The sequence below is a fragment of the Pipistrellus hanaki genome (genome assembly GCF_964339955.1).
Source record: "Pipistrellus hanaki genome assembly, chromosome: 6".
In the NCBI taxonomy this organism is placed as follows: Eukaryota; Metazoa; Chordata; class Mammalia; order Chiroptera; family Vespertilionidae; genus Pipistrellus; species Pipistrellus hanaki.
In genome coordinates this window covers 62,872,119-62,897,220 of record NC_140508.1, presented here as the reverse complement: position 1 = coordinate 62,897,220, position 25,102 = coordinate 62,872,119, and the positions used below count along the sequence as shown (strand labels likewise).

At 36.7% G+C, this 25,102-nt stretch overlaps 1 protein-coding gene and 1 long non-coding RNA gene across 2 annotated transcripts; one reads left to right on the top strand and one right to left on the bottom strand.

The window, feature by feature from the left end:
• Window positions 1-948: 948 nt before the first annotated feature.
• Window positions 949-4,644, top strand: LOC311624506. Its single transcript, XR_014795331.1, has 2 exons — window positions 949-3,207; window positions 3,242-4,644. It is a non-coding gene; the product is annotated as an uncharacterized lncRNA (long non-coding RNA).
• On the bottom strand, window positions 2,148-25,075 carry RNMT (RNA guanine-7 methyltransferase). The gene is made up of 11 exons (XM_084887839.1): window positions 25,007-25,075; window positions 22,081-22,529; window positions 20,180-20,315; window positions 17,131-17,256; window positions 15,044-15,156; window positions 13,688-13,869; window positions 12,789-12,953; window positions 11,309-11,426; window positions 9,576-9,677; window positions 8,235-8,268; window positions 2,148-6,640 (listed from the first exon to the last, which is right to left on the bottom strand). Exons 2-11 carry the CDS (start codon window positions 22,492-22,494, stop codon window positions 6,603-6,605), a joined length of 1,428 nt encoding a protein of 475 aa, XP_084743965.1. The 5' UTR covers window positions 22,495-22,529; window positions 25,007-25,075; the 3' UTR covers window positions 2,148-6,602.
• Between the last annotated feature and the right edge of the window lie 27 nt (window positions 25,076-25,102).

Below are 25,102 nucleotides of genomic sequence, written 5' to 3'. Positions count from 1 at the left end.
AATACTTATTATACACTATATGGGGCCATTTAATATGTCTATTCTTATATTTATAAAATGATTATCTAGCCCCAAATACACCTGTAAGGCAAGATGTCTGGAGGTAGATGGTTCCAATCTAGGCTAACCAAGCAGCTCGACACTGTCTTTATGTATCCAAACTTTTTTGTCTTTTGTTTTTGTCCTTAGGCTTGCCCCCTCATAGTTGTAAATATGGCTACAGTACCACCTTTCCCCAAAAACTGTGTCCAAAGACAGGGAAAAGAGGAGTTTCTTCTCGTAAAACTCCTTATTGGGGTGTAAAACCTTTCCCAGAAACCTCTAAGTAGACTTCGCTGTGTGTTATTTACCAGCATTGGGTCACATGTCTGGCAGACAGAATAACTAGTCATCAAAGATGTCCACATCCTCATCCCCAGAACCTGTGAGTATGTGACTGTATGTGGCAAAAGGGACTGGACAGATGTGATTAAGGATATGGGGATGGGCAAAATTATCCTAGGTTATCCGGTGGACTCAACATAATCATACGGGTACTCAGAAAAGCGGAAGGGCTCAAGTTCTTTAAGTATTGGAACTGACACCACAAATCCACCTCTTTTTAAATGTTTGCACAATATAGTTCGAGTGCCATCTCAAGTATGTGGGAAGTCAGTAACTCCCTCTAAGGAAAGTTCATACGAGTTTCTGGGAGCTGTGGAAACCAATGAAAGCCACCCAAATGAGAATAGGGAGGCTATTTACTCAGAGCTTACTAGAGCAAGGAGTCAGTCACCATCACAGGCATCTGGCAGACACTCAAAGGCAGGCAGGGGAGTGCAGACATTATTTAGAATGAGAAAGGAATGATCCACATGTGCAGTTTTTTTTTTTAATTTCTTTATTGATTAAGGTATTACATATGTCTTTACCCCCCCCCTTACTCCCCACCTCCCATTCATGCCCCCAACCCCTGTTGTCTGTGTCCATTGATTAGGCTTATATGTATGCAAGTCTTTTAGTTGATCTCTCCCCTTTACCCTCACTGTCCTCTACCTTCCCTGAGGTTTGAGGTTCTGATTGATATTTCTCTGTCTCTGGATCTATTTTTGTTGATCAGTTTATGTTGTTCATTATATTCCACAAATGATTGAGATCATGTGATATTTATCTTTCTCTGCCTGGCTAATTTCACTTAGCGCACATGTACTGCGTTTGAAAGGTGGTGCACTGGGAAACTGAAGGCGATTGAAAATTTGAAGGAATTCCCAAGTAATAAACCCAGGGAGGAATGTTTTGTCTGCTGCTAATGATTTACTCATTCTAAGTGTGGTGATCACTGTCAACTTCAAGGAAAGACCAACTATAAGGAAGTTAGAAGTGTGAGACCATTGCTAATGGAGACCATTAGTAGCATTAATAGCACAATGGTAAAAGTTATAGAAAACATCTTTCAGCATTCCAGGTTAGCCAGGACAATCAAAGACACTGCAGCCATCTGTGGTGAAAAACCACTGTTAAAGTTCTTAAAGCAGTTTTCTTTCCCTAAATCTCATAAGCAGAAAGGACAACCTCAGGTATGTATGAATTTGGTAGTTTTCATAATCATAAGCTTGGAGTAGACAAACATATCCTGAGCAAAATATGCCTACTATGAAGATCACCGGTAAATTGTACTATATTAAAATTGAGCACTTCTTTTCATCAACTACATTCTCACAACACAATACATTCAACAAAGAACTTGTATCCAGAATAAATATATTTTTCAAAACCAACAAGTTAATAAAGACAGTCGACCCAATAGAAAAATGGAAAAGAAGTTAAACAGTTATTTCACAAGAGGACACTTAAAGACCAATAAACATATATGAAAAGTACCCAATCTTGTTAATAATCAGTGTAATGAAATTAAAGCCACACTGAAATACTGCTACATGCCTGCTAGGAAAAAAATGGAAAAGACACCATTCAGTGTAGGCAGAAATACAGGACAATTGGAACTTGGGAAACTGGCTAGAAGCATCCTGCAAAGCTGAAATATTGTATGTCGTGTGACCCTGCAATTTCACCCTTAGGCAGACATGCATACCAGAATTCATGTGCAAGAATATATGAAGCAATACCACTAATAACTGTTCACAAACTGGGAATGAACCAAACATCCATCAAATAAGTAATGTGGTTTATTCATGCAGTGGAGTATTATACAGCCATGAGCATGAACCATGAACATATACATGCAATAAAAAAATCTCACAATGTTAATAAGCCAAATACAAAATACATACTGTTTAATTTGTGTAATTTCCCAAACCAGACAAAGCTCATCTGTGCTCTTAGAAAGGAAGAGAGTGGTTCCCTTGGGGAGGTAGTAACTAGAGAGGCGCAGGAGGGGCTTCCCAGGAATGGGCAATATTGTTTGTTGATCTGGCTACAGGCAGTATTCATGTTTCATTTGTGAAAAATCAGTTACACTTCAACAAAGTTAGAACAAAATGATCTGCGTCGGCCGGCCTGCACAAGCAGCTGAGTGAAGGAATGATTCCTTCTCTTGGCCTCTCCCCTCGGCTACACTCTCACCTCCTGCCAGTCCCTATGGTGAGGGTGGAAGAGAAGCACCCCCTCACTGGCTAGCATACGGACCAAACTAGATAAGCAATGGGCTGAGGTCTACCAAACTTGAATCTGCCTTCCTGCCTGTTGATCACTCCCTTTCTCCCCTCGTCTCCTAGTTCTCCTAGTGCCTAAATGTCCCCGCTCTCTGCCCCAAAGCCTCACTCGGTAGTAACTGTTCCTCTCAGGGAACACTTAAATAAGTTTATAAGTTTTGAACAAAAGGGATGGAGTGTCCCAATAGTTGCAGGATGGATGGGCAAGGAGTCATTCGAGCCTTTTTAACACCCCTGGAGGAATAGAACATGCAATGGAAACGCAGGCCTGATTGGGGTTTGTGGGATGTTCCAATCTTGGCTCTGCTTTGGGCAAGTTTGTATCCCCTCTGTGCCTGTTTCCTCATCAAAATCAACTTCGCCCTCTCCTTACCTCAGGCAGTTGTTGTAAGGATTAACTGAGTCCCATACAAGTTAGAGAAGTAACTGACATAAGATAGGTGCTTCATGTTAGCTGACTTTACCCAAGGTTTGCTATCCCCAGGGAAGCAGGGCCGGGGAGCTCAGGGAGCAGAGGGCTTCAGGACTGACCGTAAGTCTCCCCAGGCAAATCTGGGTGTCCCACACTTGCTCGTGATTGCAGTGAGGAGCAGAGGAGGAACTGAGGACACAAGGTGGAGGAGGTGGCCGTCTCTAGCCGCATATATATCTATAAATATGTCTATCGTTAAATAAATAAGTGTAGCACCCATTGCTCTGTTATCTTCAAATAATCAGGAATGTTGCTGTCTGAGGGTGGAAAATGAAGACAATTCTTATGAGGTGTGTTGTATGTTATAGAACAGCAATTAGGGAGGTGAGGACATCGTACACCCATGCTTACTACTGACCAAAGGGCCATAAACGCCACGAGCATTTTTGTACTTTATTTATACAGCCCTGACCCTGGATCTGGCTTAAAAAAAACAAAAACAAAAAAAACAAAAAACCAGAGAGGGGAGCAGTGACTGGTTCATGATACATCAAAGCCTGAGGTAGACAACAAAAAGTCCTTTTATCAATAGTGAAAAATAATGTTCTACCGAATATTCACAAGAATATTCACACTGGCATTTTCTCACACCTATGCAAGCCCAATCTTCGTTAGAAGAGTACTTGAAGATATATCAAAATAACATAATGGCAATACGCTGTGAAGCCGAAGAATAAATTCCCAAAAGAGCTAATGGGACTGGAGATCTGGACATCTGATAGCTGATGCTTTTTCTGCCTCTCCAGTGACAATCAACATCACACCTCGCCACAAAGCCTGTCTCCCAGTGTGAACCTCTTTTCTGAGGCCCTATCGATGCTATTAACACAAATGTAGACCACAATCCCATTTCATCAATTTCCAAGTTTAGGGAAGGGATAAGCCAGGAAACTGTGCTGATAATCACAAGGATTCGTAAACAGAGGTCAATCTCCAAATCAATGCCTTCTCTCTCTGCAGGCACATTTCTCTGGGAGGCACACTAGAACCAGAAGCTGGTAGACAGAGGAGCAGTTACTACCCCCAGGCTTCGTGCTGTCTGTAGGTTAGACACCGCCCCTTGGAATGCAGCTGGGATTGCCATCTCTCCCTGAACACTATGTAGAACTAGTAGTGCTTCTCCTTAGGCATATTCTGTTCTAGGCCCAACGAATTCACATTGTGCATTCTTGGTTATACCATACTCCAGCCATGTTCCTAAAGCAGTCCTTCCAACCTCAGGTTGTGTTCTTTCCACAAGTGGCTGATTGCCCCTCACTTCTACTTTAATCTTCAGAGAACAAACTGAATGGCAGGTCTGGGAGTACCCTTCAGTCATTCCCATGAACCACTTACATCACTGATCTAACATTGGAAAGACATATGCCTCAATTTCCTAATGGTTACAAGTCTTTAATGGAAAACCACCAAATATTTTGACTGCAGGTGTATTTGGGGTGGGGGTGGGGGTCCTATCAGCGTTTGCCTTGGTGATGGTGGGCAGGGGCCACCTTTTCCTAATACAGGACACCACCCAGACACTTAATTGCAGCAAGGGGACATCGGGGAGTGGAGAAAAGTGCAGAGAAGGTAATGGAGCCAACGAAGCTCAAAGGAAAGGGCAACTGCACATCCTCAGGTGAGACTGTGCCTCTCCTGCACACGCAGCAGCTCACTCAGACCCCAGGCCCTGCTCCACCCACTCCGGAGCTCTTCTGTTCCTTCCTGCCCCCAGCCCTGGACCTTCCTTTTCTCTCTGCTTTCTATTACCAACAACTACTCCATCCTGTAGGTGATTCTTCTTTTCTCCAAGTTATCCATGGAGTGGAAAGAGCAGCAGGTTTATTATTTGCTTAGACTTAACTAAGACCATTAAATGAACGACAGGAAATAATAAAGCTTTTTAGTTCTATTGAACTTTCCTAATACTCTCTGGCATTTCCTCCAGAACTAAAGTAAACGTGGATATGTAGTATTAAGAGCTCACCATCTCGCTCTCTTCAGCACCATTACAAAAACCTTAGCTAGCTAACAGCAGCCACCATAATAAAAATACTGTTATTTATTTCCCCAAGTGGCTCATGTCAATCACCACCAAGACAAATAGTAAACTGGTAACAATTTGATGATTGACAGATTGCAGAAGAAACAGAAATTAGGTAATTCATGTTTCTTGCTAAAAGATTTGCTACTCCAATACCATAAACAATAGCATATATGAACAAATTGAGAACTACACTTTTTAAACAAGTACTCAGGATTATTAGAGAAATTAGAAGTCTTTTAAACATGCTTTAAAGAAATTATTTATGAAAGGGATATGCTGTAGTTGCTCTGCTTTGTTCTTTTCTAGTTTTTACTACATCTAAAAATTGGCAAGTTTTCTCAATTGTGATGTGACACTATTTAGGACAACAGTTCACCTGGCAGAATTTTGGAAAAGTAGTCAAGCAAGAAGCCAGAGCTCATGATTGTAATGGTTTTGAAGTAGCAAATGCAAATTCTGAATGGTGATGAGATGCTGGATCCTACTATGCAAAATACAACATTGTAATTGAGGGGTAGATACTGCTGCTTCTTTCTGGGCTGAAAGGAGTAACGGATTTATAGCATATAGCACTATAACCTAGATCATCATGGGAAAATGAATCTGAAGTTGGTCGGCTTTTTTTAGACACATCCTACAATTGCAGTTCCACATTTAAATCTGAGGATAATGTGCAATTGGTTTACATGGGCGTGCTTTCATTATATCTTGAGAGAAAACATCGATGGCATTTTTGTTCAATGAAGAAAGGTAAATCTAATTATATTCCTGATACCTAGAAACATTAATCGGCAGGAATTTCTCCAGAGAAAACCCTCAAGATCTAAAGCAGCTTTGTGCTAGCATCCAAAATGTTCTATCCAGTTCCAGAAATGTATCATACTAGCAAATAAAATAGCTACTATTTGTAATGAAATGTAGTAACTGGCTAAAATTCTAGGTTAATAACTATTAGGACCATTTAAAATTTAGTTTATAACTTTAGCGATACCTACTGAACACTTCTTACATTCAAATGTATAGATATGCAATCCACTTAATCTTGAAAAACACTATGTAAAACTATAGAAATGAGTTGCAAACTATTATACTCCCTCATCAATTCTACAACTGCAATAAATTTAATACTGTAAGCAGACTGAACAAATCAGATCACCGTGGAAAGAATTCAGCAACTTTAACAAGTCATATTGTAATTTTTATGAGCTAAGAGTAGAGGCAAATGGAATTCTTAGAACATTAAAAATAGATTTTAAAAACAAAGGTCCCAACTTATTTTTATATACACACACAAAAGTTCATCTGTCACAGACAGCAAATATCGAATGTATACACTGGAGTTTCCAGCACCATCCTGTACATTTAAAATAATTAAAATAAACAGAAAGTTGACAAATTTATCTAAGGTGGATCATTCAAATCTGTGTAAGATGAAATACAGCTGTTCTGGTGCTCACTGCTGCTTCTCAAATGCAAAAACCAAGTAAATACCTAAAAAAAAAAAAAAAAAGATTAAAAAAAAATAAAGTTACAGTTTGCTTCATCAAATCCTCGGGGAAAACAAAACAATCTCAATCCTATTTATAATTTGGTAAAAATTCTTAGGCCTTCAAGCAGCTTTTAATTAGTCATTTAAAAAGCAGATAAGGGGTTATATATGATGTTTACTTGATAACAAATGTCAGTATACACAGTGATATCATAGCCCCCGAGAAGACCAATTCAAAGGCTTTAAAAATCTCTAAGAAAATTTAAGAATATAAAAGCAAATAAAATTAAAAGTAAAAAAATCTTAGGACTAATTTTATTTTTTTATCCAGAGAAATATAACATATATATTGCTCTGGATAAAAAATAAAATAAGTCCTAAGATATATATATATATATATATATATATATATATATATATATATATATATATATATATCTCCTGTCTAATAAGGAGGTAATATGCAAATTGACCATCACTCCAACACACAAGATGGCTGCCCCCATGTGGACATAAGATAGCCGCCACAAGATGGCCTGCAAGAGAAGGCAATTAGGGGAGACCAGGCCTGCAGGGGAGGGCGGTTCAGGGCACCAGGCCTGCAGGGGAAGGCAATTGGGGGCGACCAGACCTGCAGGGAGGGCAGTTAGGCATTGATCAGGCTGGCAGGGGAGTATTTAGGGGGTGATCAGGTTGGCAGGCAGAAGCAGTTATGGGCAATCAGGCAGGCAGGCAGGCATGTGAGTGGTTGGGAGCCAGCAGTCCCGGATTGTGAGAGGGTTCCCAGATTGGAGAGGGTACAGGCTGGGCTGAGGGACACACACACACCCACCCACCCACTCACCCCTGTGCATGAATTTCATACACTGCCCCCCCCTATATATAAATATATATATATATATATATATATATATATAAAATTTTATTCAGAAGACTGATAAGGAATATATAACATGCATGTTAAAATTCTAATAACTGAATTGGCTGGTAAGGAAAGTGAGCCAAAGGTTACATGATAATCAATGCTTAAAGGTATTAATCTGGCCCCAACAATGATACTCTTCCATGAATCCAGCCCCAAGGGCACTCTCTTAAATAAAACTCATTACTTTACTGAGTATTCACTCAAAGACATCTAAATGCATCTAAAAATAACATTCTGCATATATTTTCTTTTGACACTAAACAGCTGTGCAAAACAGGGAATTGGACATAAGTAAGAATTTTTTCTATAATTAAGTATATACACAACCTAATATGTGTCAGAAAAATTCTCAATTTCATATTTTAATGATCACATTAAAACAATCTTTGAGCCAGGACCAGTTTGGCTCAGTGGAGCGTCGGCCTGCGGACTGAAAGGTCCCAGGTTCGATTCCGGTCAAGGGCATGTACCTTGGTTGCGGGCACATCCCTAGTAGGAGGTGTGCAAGAGGCAGCTGATCGATGATTCTCTCTCATCGATGTTTCTAACACTCTGTCCCTCTCAATTCCTCTCTGTGTAAAATCAATAAAATATATTTAAAAAAACAAACAAACAAACAAAAAAAACAATCTTTGAAAATATCAGTAAACGTATACTGATGATATACTCACTTGTAGCTTCCCATTCTGATTTACTTAAGGTTCCCTAAAATTACAAAAAAATAAAAATAAAAAAAAAAAATTTCAGATTGAATATGGAAGTACAGTTGATCTTTGAACAACACAGGTGTGAACTGCATATGTCTACTTATATGTGAAAAATTTTTAATAAATACTGCCAATTTATTTTCCTTATGCTTTTAAGAACATTTCCTTTTCTCTAGTTTACTTTAATACATTTAACATATAAAATATGTATTAATTAACTATTTATGTTATCAGTAAGGCTATTAGTTAAATTGGGAGGGGGGGGATCAAACATTATACATGGATTTTCAACTGTACAAGGGGTCAGTGCCGCTGACCCCATGTTGTTCAAGGGTCAACTGTGTGTATATATACACACATAGTCCAAACACTATCTTTGCTATAAATATACATACAAATTACTATAAATATTACTGTGACCTGAACATTTAAAATAAATCGTAACCTTTACCACCACCCTCTCAACACTTTTGTCCTCCTGCCAAATTCTCTTAACCACTACTTCTCAACTGAAGGGTGAATTTGCGTAAAGAGGGTGTTTGTGTGTAATTGAAAAAAGCATCTAGCTTGTAGGAAAACAAAAAAATCAAAATGCCTATCTCAAAACATCAAATACAGAAAGAAATAAAATTTTTATGTTTTTACAAAGAAATCACCAAATGAAGAACACATTATACAGAGGAATTGAATTATTTTTAAAATAGTTATCAAAATGTTAAAAACATTTTGATATAGTAATGAAATGGCTAATAAGATATAGTAGCAACTAATGTAATTTTGAAGAATTAATGAAAGTAAACAATATTCTAAGATGCCAGCAGAAATGTGTTATGCAAATATACATAATTTCTATTAATGACTAAGTCACAGCTACAAATAATACAACTGTTACTGTTGTGTTCATAATAAGAGAAAATGTAAACTTCATGTAGAAGTCAGTGAAAATGAAAATGTAATTTTTCACCATCTGTTCATGAGCCCTGAATTTTATCTATGGAACACATTAGATAATAGCACCTAGGTTAAGATATAATGATATAGCAAGAACACTCAAACCAAGCCTCTTAACATTTTCCCCATCTTTACTGCTTCATAGATAGCACTCCATTCTCAGTACATTTTATTCTCCAGTCTATGGTTAAAAAAGTCATCATAACTTAAGGGAAACAGGTTAATGTGTATATGATTCATAACTCAGTAAACCCATGTTCTATATACCAATGAGATAATTTCCTAAGTTTCCATATGTACTTTTTTTCATTTTTTTTTTTTTTTTAGAAAATAAGTTAAAATTAGAAAACTTACCAAAGGTAATCTTACTTGACTATTCTTTATGTACTGTGCTGCATGTTCATAGTCATCTGCCTTTTCAGAAGCAAGTTTGGAATTCCCATTTGCAGGATATGCCTAGGGAAGCAAGTCAAACTCCTTGTTAAGATATATCATGAAATTTACAATGCAGAACAAACATACTAAATCACCGAAATAAAATAATTAACACAATAATTCCCAAGTATTACTTCAGGAAGACAAACTACATATACTTGTGAAATATATATATATCCTATATCATAAAAGACTAATATGCAAATAGGCCCAACAGTGGTATGACATGCACTGACCACCAGGGGGCAGACGCTCAACACAGGAGCTGCCCCCTATGGTCAGTGTGCTCCCACAGGTAATGCCATTCAGGCAGAAGCCTCTCCTGCTTCCACAGCAGTGCTAAGGATACCTGACTGACGGCTTAGGCCCACTCCCCGCGGCTCCCAGACTGCGAGAGGGTGTAGACTGGGCTGAGGGACACCCAACTCCCTGTGTGCCCAAATTTCCTGCACCGAGCCTTTATATACATATACATATACACATATACACATACTTATACACACACACACACACACACACACACACATATATATATAAAGAGTGGCAGGCAGCAGCTGTTATGGTGCACTTGATCATAATCAGAATATTTGAAGTTGGACTAAATTATATCATTTAATCACCACTAAGGACCACTTAGCAGCAAACACTTGCAGTTCCCTGACTCTTAGTCAAAGGCTTTTTCTGTTACAACACAAAACTGAAGAAAGATATTATCAAATGACCTAAATGTTAATTTGAGCATTATCGCTATTGAATAGCCACAGAAGGTATGAACAGCAATTAGAAAAAATACAAATGAAAAACTCTAGTCAACAGAGAACCCAGTGAGTTTAACAAGATAAGGAAAATAATCTAGCCTCAAAATTATAGGTAATCTCCACATTCTCATAAGAATCTGAAGAAGGGTCAACAAAACAAACAAAGAAGTGTGTATGTGTAAGAGTATGTTGGTCAAATGTCTATTCAAAGTACCCCAAGCACTATTTATAGGGCATTTTAACAAAAATGCTCCCTGACTATGATCAGTAATAAAATACATACGGAAAACTAATTAATTAATGGCTGTCCACTGTGTTTAAAGCTTATATAGACTACATTCACTACTGCATTAGGGGAAGCAGAGGAGTCCAAGAGTTAAAGCAGGTCTCAGGAGCAATATAGGCTAAAGATTGAAATCTTGCTAACTTGTCTCACACCCTGCCTAGGAAGGTTTTAAATTACTGTTTAGCAAAAGGGCATTAGTGTAAAGAAGTGGTTCTCACCTGGGGGTGATTTTGAACTCCAAGGGATATTAGGCAATGACTAGAGACATTTTTGGCTGTCACAGCTGGGACAGGAGTGCTACTGACATCTAGGGATATTTTTGAACATGCTACAGTGCACTGAATAGTCCCTAAAACAAACAATTATCCAGCCAAAATTCCAATAGTCCTGACGTTGAAAAATGTTATTTTAAAGAATTACTATCTAAAAAGTAAAACTTGATGACGGCATCACTCATTCATTCATTCATTCATTCACTGAGCACCTAACCTGGAAAGTTTCTGTGCCAAGCTTTGTTCTAGATGCTGAAGAGTCTAGAGTAGTTATAAATAATCTATGTAATATATCAATATTAAGTGTCTACATGGAATTGCTTTCAAAATACTTACCTCCAGGGCCTGCATTCGTTTTAACAGCATTTTATTTTCATTATTCTTAATCTTTTCTTCATAGAATTCCCGAAATGTTTTTTTGTAGATGAGTTTCATATTGTACTTTTTCACCATTCTGTCCAAAACAATATTACATAATGAAAAGGCTTCTAAAATATTTGTAAAATCTCAACAGCTTACTTTCACACGATAGTGACATCTTCTAAACGTAACTAAAAAAACTACCATATTTCCTTCATATATTCACAATAAAATGATGCAAAATAAAAGCTGAGCAATATACCATTGGCCATGTCTATAAAAAAATGTCTTCCAAATCTCAATGGGTCACAGGGAGCTATTAATACAACAAATGGGTCAGGAACAAAAATGAAAGACTGTGAGATGGGAATGACCTATAAGAACACTTTTCTATAGAATCCATTTTATTTAATTTTATTTCTATAGAATCCTCACAACAGTATTGAAAACAGCTGCCAACTTCCTTCTTAAAATAGTCATCCTCTCTTGGGTTCTATGGCAAGTTGTAGACACTATTAATTTTTATCTTACATATTGGGTTGCTTGTTTGTTTCACAGGTTTTTTTTTTTTACCAAGTTTAGTTGTTAAAGAGTTTGGCTGAGAGCCTTTACTCATTTTCACTCCCCTGATTTTACCCAGCACAGTTATCAGTGCTCAGCTCTCTCTTCTGTTCTACTCGTTTACCTCACTGCTTACTACAAATTTCCACCAAGATCTGGCATAGGCATTCTCTATGTCCAAGGCTGACTCCCACTAGACTCTTTCTCTGCCAATCTTTGCTATTTTAGTAAATTTCTTTAATGATTCATGCCAGAAATCCTGGGAGTTCTCTATACCATCACCCTCTGTCCATTGCCCACTCCATCCTATATAATAAAAGCCTAAAATGCTAAATGTCTGTTCAACCAATCAAAGCGTAACATGCTAATGATATGCTAAGGCCACTCAACATCTTGCTAGATGTGCACTAACCACCATGGCAACCTAGCACTGACTTCTGGTCTGGTCAAGCTTCGGTTGTTACACCCTGGCTCTTTATTATAGAGACTGCCTATGAGACATAGGAGATTTCAGAGCCATAGTGAAATAGGAAACAACTTTTAATACCCATTCCAATAAAAAGAAGGATTCATTTGATAACACCAAATTACTAGTAGTTATTTTAAAAAAAAAACTTTTGCTATTTGTAATGTCAGGTATTTTTGCCAGAAGTTGAAGGTAACAGACTCCCTTTCTTAACTACAAGATAAAATAATTATAGGAATAAAAGAAAGCTAAGCAAGGCTGTAAAAGACCAATGGCACAACTGTGGTTTGAGGGTTTTGTTTTTTAAAACAAGGCTATATTTTTCCTTTGGGAATCCTATAGAGAACTGTCTAGAAATACAGATTTCCCCTTCCCCTTTTTCCTCTCGGAAGGCAAAAGAGAATAGTAACAAATAAATGACATTCTTACTCAGTTAGCAGTGGAAAATAGACCAAGAATTCAGGGACATCCACAACGCCTTCCAAGTTGAAGTCATACTTGCAGCCAAATAAAGGATACTCTCCTTTCTTCTGAAATTTTACAGTATATATTTCATTTCCAAATGATTCTGTTTCTGAAGCTTCAAGGCGTCTTCTGTTTTTCCCAAACCAAAATAAAAAAGATTAAAATTGTTATTAGTTCAGATTTATTCTGATCAGATTATGCGCGCGCGCGCACGCACACACACACACACACACAAAAAACAAAAAAAACAAAAACCCCACACATACACACCATGATGCAATTTTAAAAAGACAATCAACTAGCTTTTTTGGGTTAATCCTCACCTGGGATATTTTTTATTATTATTTATTTACTACAGAGAATGGGAAGAAGGGAGAGAGAGAAACATTAATACGAGAGACACATTGACTGATTGCCTCCTGCACACACCTTGACCATGGCCATGGATAGAACCTGCAACCCAGTATGCGCCTTTGACCCTTCCACTTGTGGGCCAGCCCTGAACTACACTGGTCAGGGCTGATGAGCTTTTTAATAGAATTTTAGCTACTTTAAAGATGTAATGTACTAGAAGTTCACTAATTATCACACTAATAATAAAATTAAGGTAGAGGGTAAAGCTCATTATCATTACAGTTAATTCTCTGTGCCTTGGAATCTGATGTGCAGCTTGTCTAGCACTATAACCTTTGGTTCGATGTAACATAAGCCTTGATTATCTATTCAAATAAATTACCAAAATGTTTATCAATTTTATGATCAATATGGTATGTTTTATAAAAGCTCTCTGATAAACATTGCTACTTTACAATAAGCTTAATACTGAGTCTATTGTAAACCACAACATATTTAAAAGTACTTACATCAATTCAAAGCTATTGGGAGTGGTACCAATAAAATAGCCTCCAGGGCTAAGTCTCTCACAAGCATTTCTAAGCATCATGTCAGCCTGATCATAAGACTCAAATGAGTAATGACAAACAAACTGACAACTGCAGATGTCAAAATGCATTTCTGGGTCACGAAATTTGTCAATCAAAAGTTCCTAAAGCAAAAGAAAAAAGAGTAAATATATTAGAGTCCAACATAAAATTTTTTTTAGCAATTAATCTCTAAAATCAGGGCTCTTAAAATAAAAGTAGACATGCCTTCCAACTGACCTATCCTTTCTCTCATGTATAATGAGGATCATAACGAAATCATATTTTCATTCTTGCTCAGTAGAAATTTGATTCCCATTTTCATAGCAATTTTTAAAAAGTAGGGATTCTGAAATCATGTTAAAATGTATCAATCAAATAAGACATGTAAAGGAGTTGATCCTTTTATTTGGCTTTACTTGAAAATAACACTGAACAATAACTTGGGTTAAAAAATTTCCCCCCCAAAAAAAATTCCCCAAAGCTGGCCTTACAGACATTAAAAAAAAAAAAAAAATACACTAATGTTTTTAAAAGTTTCCAACATTCTAGCAGTATACTACCACTTTTCCTCTCCCTTTCAAAACTGCTAACAACACATGTAGGATGATTAAGGATATCTCTAATAGCTTAATGAGCTAATAAGACAAAGAACAGACTTTCTCCATTCAAGTGTCTCTGTAGTTTTACATTTCATAGCTGTTAAGCAATTCAGAAACAGATAGAAGGTGAAAAAGAAAAACAGACTATAATATATTAGGAAACTACCCTCATAAATTACAAAGTGAACAAAACAATTCAGTTATATTTCAAAACACTGGAAAATAAATCTTGCTCAAATGGGAAAGCAACAAGTGATTTCAAAAGTTCAAATGATTAAAAACAAAAAATTCTCAGTGGATCATTAAAAAAACTGATCATGACAGAATTTCTAGTTGAAATGGAAAATGTGTCATAAGGATTTTTAATGTTGCAAAACACACTTTTTTATATATATATATATTAATATATATATTTTATTGATATTTTACAGAGGAAAGGAGAGGGATAGAGAGTCAGAAACATCGATCAGCTGCCTCTTGCACACCACCTACTGGGGATGTGCCCGCAACCAATGTACATGCCCTTGCCCGGAATCGAACCTGGGAACTTTCAGTCTGCAGACCGACGCTCTATCCACTGAACCAAACCGGTTTTGGCCAAAACACACTTTTTTTAAAAAGCTAATTTTTAAAACAAATTATTTACCCAAATTGAATATGTAAAAAATAAATTGACAAAATTTTAAAAACCTTGTACCTTAGAACAATCAGCGGTTATAAATTCTGCATTGAAAATATACTCATTATCCCGACGGTTTTTCATGTCCTCATACCGCTGCTGACACTGTTTGACAGAAACATCAGCAATATCTAGAAGGGGAAAGGATGTTAGTAACGGTCAACAAAGATGCACAGAGAGAAACTGTAAAGCAAAGATGGCACAAATCCATACATTAACCTCAACAGATAAACTTCAGCATGAAATCTAGCCTTAGTACAAGCAAAAAAAGTCCTATTTCCTTCAAAACAAAAGAGAAGTCTTTGTTCCTATAATTTTTCAAAAGACATTTAAAATTCTATAATGATTTTTAAATGCTTATTCAAAGTTAAAAACAGAAAGTTTAGATTCCAATTTCAATTATAAAACCTAACACTGTATGCCCAGTTTTGGAAATACTGAATTTATATATTTTTAATAAAATATTATTTGCTCTTTTCTCTGTGTTGAAATTTGCACCGATGAAGCAAAAGCAATAGTGGATAAAATGGTGGCACCTTATTAATGAATACAAGGTAATGGCACTAAATGTATTGCTAATACTTATATTCTTCAGCACTATAAAACTAGCATGGGGGGAAAAGCCAGTTTCATGTAAGGATATCCTTGATAAAGCAGTAAAAATAAATTTTATTAAATCTTGGCTTTTGAACACATCTTTTTAATATTCTATGTGATGAAATGGAAAATAAAAAAAACTTCTACTATATAACAAAAGTATAAACAGGACTGGTGTGACTGTGTTATGAGCTGACTGGCCAATTTTTTCATAGAAAATTATTTTCACTTGAAAGAACCACTGACAAAGCGGTTATTATAGCAGTTATTATCTTGGTAATATAGCAGTTATTATCTTGAAAATAAACAAAGTGAGCTTATCACTTCAAGAAAAACAATGGACATATTTTTTTTACCAGTGATAAAATTTGAGCTTTCAAGTGAAAATTACAATTCAGAAAAACTGACATGTACCACCATGGGCTGGGCATCTTGCCATTCCTTCTCTGATTGGCGGTGATACCAAACAAGTGATTTCTTGATGTCAACATAGAGATCTGTATAACTTTAGTGAACATTATTTTCCAAATATTACAAAATCTCATGGGGCAAAACAGCCAACCAAAGTGCAAGATAAACCACTGGAATTAAATTTAACAGATTATGAAAAGTTCATTATTATGGTTTCAGATTCCTCACTGTGGATCTTTAAGGAACTTGTCAAGTTTTGATATAATATCAAAGATGAATTTCCTATCTGAAAATACTCCTGTATGTTTCAACTACTTATCAAATAAAATAACAAATCACAACATACTGAATGCAGAAACAGATATGAGAATCCAGTTGTCTATTATTCCAGACTCTAAAGGAATTTGCAAAAAATATTTTTAAAATGCCCGTCTTCTTACTAAATTTTTTAAAATGGATTAAAACAATTTTTTAAATTCTGTTTTAATTACTATAATCAATTGATATAGTCACACACACAATAGCTTTCTGGGGTCTGCAAGCCTTTTTAAGTATACAGTGGTTTTAAAAGCAAAAAATTTAGGCAATGCTTCATAGGTAGTGCTGTGCACTTCCTATTACTCATCACATTGGGAAGAATATGATGTCTGCTTGTTCCACTTTAGTGTTAAGACTGACCAGTGGGTCCAGGTACTTGATTCATTCAGTTAAGTTCCTTTCAAGTTTACCCAATAGCTTCAGCATCTGTTCATAATTGTTGCTTCCATCAAGGAAGAAAAATTGTGATTTTCATCATTCCTCCTGATTTTTCGATAAATTGACATTTTCCTTCTCGACCATTTGGTTACCTTGAAATACAGTTCATATAGGGTAGAGATGATAAATACTCAATCTTAATTTATAAATTCCAGAATAATGAGTAAGTTTTGCAGCAACCTCTAAGGGTGAACATTATCTCATCTAAAAAACACCCATCTCATGCATAACCCCCACATATCCTGAAATAAAATATTTTAGTGTCATTTTGATGAGATCCATCTTAATTTCCATTTTCCTGATTGACAAAAATTACTTTTTCCACACCATTATTATCTTACCTGTACAAACTAGCTTATTAATTCTTCCCTTTTTCCACTTGAGCAAATCTCCACCTTTACCACATCCCAGGTCCAAAACAGTAATGTCACGTGTTTTTTTCTGCCGTAACTTTTCTAAAAATTCCCCTAAAACAGAGAAATAAGACATAATATATGATCTCCATTTTACTAAAGCATAAATTGTCTTCCCTAATAAACTATTAACTTCTGTCTCACATGTAATATGAAATACTATATTTTCATTTATGTAATTCATAACTTTTGGTAAACATTTCAAAATATGACAGATAATAACTTGATCTTCTAGCACTGAAGATAAAAAGGCATGTATCTGGATTTAAGAAAGTTAAGACAGGTTTTGAAGATTACTTTCAGAATCTGACTTAATATTAAAAAGCAGACATTTTAAATTCTAATTAATACAAAAAGACCCAATAATTGTTCATAAGAGAAAACCTTATCATTCATATTTTTTTATAGTTTTCTCTTTCCAAAGCTAAGTATTTAGCTTATTGTACACCTAAGTTAATAAAAATAATTATAGGATAATAAGAGTGCCTGCTTGTCATAAAAGATATCAGTCAGGCTTACCACCCCAAAAAATATAAGTAGACAAAAAAGTATATATACCCCTTACTTTTACAATCATCAGAATTCTTAAATACTCTGAAGTAAAAAAAAAAAAAAAAAGGAATCTTTCATCCCAATCTACCAAATCACATTAAAAGACAACAGCCAACAAACAATTACCCTCAATTAATTACCCTCAATTACCCTCACTAACAACTGGCAGAGTCAAATAAGTAATATTTTTGTAATAAAACATGATTAAAAATTGTTTCTCTCTCATCGATGTTTTCTAGTTCTCTATCCCTTTCCCTTCCACTCTGTAATAAATGAATAAAATATATATGTATTTTTAAAAATGAGCCTAGTTTCACTCTTAACACTTCTCAGTGGTTCCCCATATATCAATAGCCAAATGTTTCAGTTACGACATCTTAATACCCTTAGACCAGTGCTCACAAACCGTGGTTCTCGAGCCACATGCGGTTCTTTGGCCCCTTAAGTGTTCTAACACTTCTTCAAAATAGACTCTCCAGGCCGAAAACCTACTTCTGCACATGGGCCACGAAGTTTCAATTGCACTGTATGTGCACACCCACATGTAGTATTTTGTGGAAGAGCCACACTCAAGGGGCCAAAGAGCCACATGTGGCTCACGAGCTGCAGTTTGCCGACCACTGCTTTAGATGATTGAAGTATTCAGCAATTCTAAATTTGATACACTACTGCATCCAAAATCTACTTTTTCTGTCTTCATCACTGAGTTTAACACTTTCTATTTAATGTGTATTATTTTGATTGCTAGCATATTCTATATAAATGCTTCTGCCTTTCACTGTCCACAGGATTTTAAAGTAATTTCAATAGAAATACAAGTGTCCCATATTTAACTTACTGCTATGAATCCTAAGAAACAGCATAAAAATAATATAAAAAGAGTGAAAAACAATTATAAAATCTCTTTATTTCCATACAGAAAGACTAATTAGAGAAATCATCAAAAAACATTTCAAACATATCTTCATCACATTCATGAACAGTACTCAACTATTTACTAAACTATAAACACCAACAAGAAAGACAGTGAATGACAAAGAACGGATGTTGTGAAGAGAAAGGAAAAAGCCAGAGGGAGCTTTGCACACACAGACCACCAGATTGCATTAGGACCAGAAAGGCAGTGCAGATGTCAGGGCATCCGCCGAGAGAGTTACCGAACAGCTGAAGGAAAATAACATGAATATTCTGAGATAAATTTTTGCTACGTCTGACTTAAGTCTTTTAATAAATACATGAATAAATTATACATCATTAAAATATTTAATGATAAGTTATCTGCATCATTGGATATGCAGAAGGAAAGCAAGAGAGAATAAATCAGGATTGAGGTCCAAAGATTACCTTAAAAGTATAAGCTAATATTGACATAAAATTAACCTTAAAAATAAAGAGAAAAGAAAACTGACACTCAATTACCCTCACTAACAACTGGCAGAGTCAAATAAGTAATATTTTTGTAATAAAACATGATTAAAAATTGTTTCTCTCTCATCGATGTTTCTAGTTCTCTATCCCTTCCCCTTCCACTCTGTAATAAATGAATAAAATATATATATATTTTAAAATGAGCCTAGTTTCATTCTTACCACTTCTCAGAATGTCTAATTTATCTTTAAAAGTTAGTAAATTATCATCAAACCTAGTAGAAAGTATCCATAATTAGCACTTCTTTCCAGTGTAATCAAGAAAGTATTTTCACTTTTTCTAAGAGGGTTTTAAAAAAACAAAGAAAAACTTCAAAACAAACTTGCTTTTTAAAAACCTAACCTTGTGTAATAGTCTAATGTACTAGATATACAAAGTAATAAATATATCCTGAATCATACTTCCTCAACTGACTTCCATTTTAATTTCAAAGGTGAGTTGCCACAGATAAAATACTAGATCCAAAAAGTTGACTATCTCCATAATCCTCAATATAAACTTTATTTTCTCCTCAAACACCATTCAAGAAAAATAAGTTTAATGGACAATCAACAGACATGATCTTTACCAACTCATTAAAGCCCTCAAAATAAAGAATTATGACACTGCCAATTTCCTTGATTTAATGGAATCTTAATGTTTAATCCAACAACATGTCATTGCTCCAAAACTATTATTAGAGTAAAATAGAACAATTACTTAATAGCATTAACTCTAATAATAAAAGGGGCATACTACCTTTTGAAAGCCTGGTTAACTTTTCAATTTAATATCCATTAAACAGTTATTAGTATCTTTATGTAGTCAACAAAAGTAAACAATCATTTAATCTCAAAGGCCTGTCTTTAGTTTTGGCTCCAGTTTTATAAAGTTAAGGTTTGATGACTAAATGAATCTAAAGATCTAGCAACTTGGCATATGATTAACCATTTAGTGGGGGAAATGAGACATAAGCTGAAATAAAACATTCCAAAGAGTAAATTTTTTAAAATCATACCAATGAGGACGCTTTTCATCCAATTATTAAAGTTTCTTAGGTAAAAAATTCGACTTTGGCTACGCTTTTCCAAGCCAACTTCCTGAAGTTCATTGTAGTGGGCAGCCACTGTTGAGCTGTGGCCTTCCTTTAAGTGCTGAAAATAAGAGAATAGAACAACATTAAGGATTACAACATGGAAAAAATAAACCTAAAAGAGCATCTGACCTATATACAGATAAAACGCCAATGAAATTGGTAAATTTCACTGAACAACAGCATTAGCCACAGAAATCTCACTAATTATAATCAGATGTAAGATTTGTTTTCCCTTCCCTACTTTTAAAAAAATCTCTAGATTTAAAATTTTAATATTGATCTTTTGTCCATATAATTCTGCTATCAATGTTTTAATAAAACAAGTACTCTTCTAATGCCCTAATTAACTCAACTGAATAAATTCCAGTCAGTGGAATAGAAATGAGTAATATGTACTATCCTTTATAATAAAAGGATAATATGCAAATTGACCCTAAGGGGTGGGGGGAAGACCAGAAAGAACCTGTCGCTATGACGCACACTGACCAGCAGGACCAGACTCTCAAAGCAGGAGCTGCCCCCTGGTGGTCAGTGCGCTTCCACAGGGCGAGTGCCGCTCAGTCAGAAGCTGGCTCATGGCTGGCCAGCGCAGTCCTGGTGGCAGGAACCTCTCCCACCTCCTCAGCCGCACTAAAGATGTCCGACTGACAGCTTAGACCTGCTCCACTACGGGCTCCCCAGCTGCCAGAGGGATGTCTGACTACCAGCTCAGGCCCCATCCCTCCGGGAGCGGGTCTAAGCTGGCAAGTGGACATCCCCTGAGGGGTCCCGGATTGTGAAAAGGCACAGGCTGGGCGGAGAGGCAACCCACCTCACTCCCGAGTGCATCGGGCCTCTAGTATATTTATAAAATAGCTGGGACCATTACATGAGGTCATATACAGAAAGAGATTAGGACTCAATAGGCTATGTTCAGTGTCAGTGATTCTTACTACTATTTGCTATTAATCTATTTCAACATTTTCAATTTGTGCTCCCTACTTAAGGCCCTGAGCCTTTGGCAAAATTCCCATGGTAGGTACAGAGCTTCAGATCCCCATACTTCCTGTTCAACCAAAGATTTTTACCTGAGAAAAGGCTTCCACTGCTAGTAAAAGTTTGAAAACTGAGTTTATAATACAAGCTCCTCTCTGTTACAAGTATTCACACTCCACTAACGACAAATGCTTAGCCTATCTAAGCAAACTCCTCATGGCTGATGGCAGAATTTTACTCATTTATTGAAGCTCTCTTTCCCTCCAGATCCAGATTTTGTCTCTGATTTCTTCACAACATCTGGTATTCCCAGATGAAAATGACTTGATATTCCTTGCTCTATAGTATCCCTGCTAAACATCAGGCTTCTGTGTCCACTTAGCTAAAACTGTATGCAACTACCCAAATAAGAAGTTGAAACAATATAGTTAAAAGAGTTGCAGTAAGAAAAAAAAAAAATGTAAAACTGGGTATAATTTTTAAATGTATCTTTTTAAGTGATACTATTTCAGATACAAAGAGATGAACACTTACTAAAAAATGAAACAAGGTAAATCATCTGGGACTCATACTCTTGTCTTTTTTAAATGCCTAGAAAAGACAAACCATAAAACTTGCTTTCAAGTTTCTAGTCAAATAAGAGTTTGATATCATAAAAATTATCTCATTAGAAGTTTCACCTAAATAAAAACAACTGAAGTACAAGAGTTAAAAACTTACTCTATCTTAATATAATAAAAAAGAACATTCTGAAGTTATTAAGATTATGTAAAAACCAGTATTATTTCAAAGCTGCTCCATATTTCAATTTAACATATACCATTATGAATAAAATACATTCAACATACTTTCTGCTTTTCAGAAACATCCTCAAGTTCTCTTTTTCTCTTTTTTGGAGTACCGTCTACAGGAGAAGGTTCATCTTTTGGAAAATCATCAGTTTCCAGCCTTTTTTCCCTTGAAATGCCTTCATCATCACCAGAACCTTTTTCCTCTGGTTCAATTTCAGCATCAAGTTTGCTTTTCTTGGATGGAGTGTCTTCTCCACAGCTGGAACTCTCTTTTACAAGATCATCTGCAAACTCCATTTTTCTCTTTTGGGGAGTGTGGACTTGCACAGGAGCCTTTTCAGAAAGCTCAGTCTCAGGAGCAGCAGTGCTTTCATTATGGCTGAATGAAGACTCTGTTCCAGAATTTATTGATGCTTTCTCTTCTTCAAGAGAGACCTTTTCACATTCCTCTGCTTTTACAGAATTTTCCATTTTTGATTACTTAACTAGATAAAACTTCATGAACACTGAAATGGCAAAAATTTGATATTACTTATAATCACTTTAAAAATAATTTTAACCAGACGCTAACCATTCATTTAATTTCAATGACCAACTAGGAGTTTTTTAAATCTCATGAAAATGATGTTAATATACATTAATATCAATTTATGAATATACTAATGTGGGAGTACTAATTATAATCCCCAAACTCATTTAGCAATCTTACCCATAAAAGTCACTATTGGCATTAAAACTGACAAATGAAGTGGGGTTGGGGGGTATACAAGTTTCTTTTCTATTCTGAACCTTACTTTATAGCTTTGATTCCCAAATTGTGTGCTGGGCACTATAACAAAATCATAAGGCACAGCAGGGTATTTTAAAATTTTAAGGGAAGCATAGTGATATCTGGTATCTGGAAGATATCACAGATACAGATTCAAGTAGAACACAATTTCAGCTGAGCAGATTGCACTATATCCCTTTCAATGACATCATAACTTTGTGAAGCAGATATTTTTGTGGCACTGAATAAAATCAATTAAACAGGAAATGAAGTTGGTGATGTTGGATCTTATTTCAAGGCTTGAGAAGTTTTACAGTATCCAACAGGTGCATAGATTCTATTAGTAAGAACTCATGTTTAACTAAAAATTAAACACAAATATCATTTTCTTAAATAAAGTTGCTAGGACATAAATATTTAATTTTAAAAATATATATATTTTTATTGATTTCAGAGAGGAAGGAAGGAGAGATAGACATGAATGATGAGAATCTTTGATCAGCTGCCTCCTGTATGCCTCCCACTGGGGATTGAGCCCACAACCCTGGCATGTGCCCCTGTCGGAATCTGGGACCCTTCAGTCTGCAGGCCAATGCTCTATCCACTGAGCAAAACTAGCTAGGGCATACTTAAATTCTTTGGACTAAACCAATGAATGGTACTGTTAGGTATTTCTTTTGGCCTGGAGATATTGAAAAAAAAAAAAAAAAGACACACACAAAACACACATCAGAGACACTAACAGAAACAAGAACAAGAAAAGTGTGGGAACCTGGAGTTGACCTCTGAAACCCCTATTTCGTAATAGGTTTCAGAATTAGGTAAAAGTGAAGATAGTAGCTTTCGACAAGAAGTTTCAAGACTCAGCCAGCAACTTAATAACCATTAAGACATGTTCAAACGTTCTTAGGCCTAATGGATCGAGAGGGAAATAAGTGAACTGCCTATTGAACAGAAATGGAGATCCATTTATTGTCACTTAACAAATTTACTCAATTCTTACTACAGAAGAGCTCAATGAAGCATTGTGTGAATTACTGTTCAAGAAGCTTTCAGCTTATACAGTATACACATACGTACCACTATTAAAATGTTAGGCTGTATTATTCAAAACCAATGGAAAGGGGAGACCAGAAGTCCAAATCAGGGGGCGGGGAGAGGGGAGAGAAGAGCACCCAAAAAGTAATCTTCAGAATGACTACTTAAAATTATTATCTAGTAAAACTGTCCTCCAAATGATCAAACCCCTATAATCTCCTCTCTCCTAATTAAGAACAGAAATAGGTTTTAAATGATAAGAAATCAATGTGATTTATCCTCTTTAGCTGAAACTGACGCCTGAAATTTACATTGGGAATAGGTGTGACGTTTATATTATGCAACTCTACTTCCACAGAGAAGATGCCATTAAAGCAATGAATTCGGTCAGAATAAATGAGAAGAAACCCCAAACGATGGCAAAAATAGGTGAGAATCGACTGTCCATGTGTAATAACGAGCATACTCCAAATCCATGAGTGTGGCCCTTCAGAATCCTGGAGGAAGGAGTTTACGGAAGAGTCCACTGACATCGAGTTGGAGAAGCAATGAAATGACCAGGCGTTCTGACCTGGCTTTTCCAGGCACCTTTAACGCAAGCCGTCTCCGTCATTTCAGTTCCACAGACAACCACCGAGCATAGGGCTGGGACGGCCAGGCTTAAGCTCAATGGGGGAAAGCTCTCCGCCCCCCGCCCCCCAGCCAGTCCGGGTCAACGCGAGGGCCCAAGAAGTCGCGACAAGGCGAGAAGGCAATTTCTCGGCCAAGTTCACCCTCTTCCGTCTCTGGCGCGGCCTAGCTCTTACACCAAGCCTCCGGCTCAGGTTTCGGATTCGCCGCTCCAGGTTACACACACACGCGCTACTTTGTATCTGACACTCCCACGTTCTCCGCCCGACCCTGAAGAGCGGCCTCAGGCTGCTCTTCGGCGGACTTCCCGGGACCCGGATTCTCTAGGTCTGGAGGAGCAGGAGCGCCCACCGGCTCCCACAAGCACTGCCCATTTTTGCTCTGCGCTGAGGGCACCACCAGCCCCTCGCGAAGGGTTCGGAAGGCGCGAGGCTAAGACAAAGCGACCTCCTATCGGGAGTCGCAGTGCCCCTTCCACCTGGATGGCAGCGGCGGAGGACCCAAAGACAAAGGAAAGCCGGGCCGCAGAGCCGGCAGCACACTTACCCATACAGCCACACACACACACACACACGGTTCTGTTTGCGGAAGCGGCGAGCCGCGCCACGCTTGTATAGCTACGCCACTTCCGGGGGCGGGCGT

Bases quoted from the DNA above. Each gene is read 5' to 3' on its own strand.
- RNMT (XM_084887839.1), bottom strand. From the start codon at position 22,494: ATGGAAAATTCTGTAAAAGCAGAGGAATGTGAAAAGGTCTCTCTTGAA. The intron at 15,157-17,130 runs GTAAGATAATAA...TTCCCCTTCTAG, and splicing joins TAATAAGCTAGTTTGTACAG to ATATTGCTGATGTTTCTGTC. The intron at 9,678-11,308 runs GTAAGTATTTTG...TTGCTTCCCTAG, and splicing joins AACGAATGCAGGCCCTGGAG to GCATATCCTGCAAATGGGAA.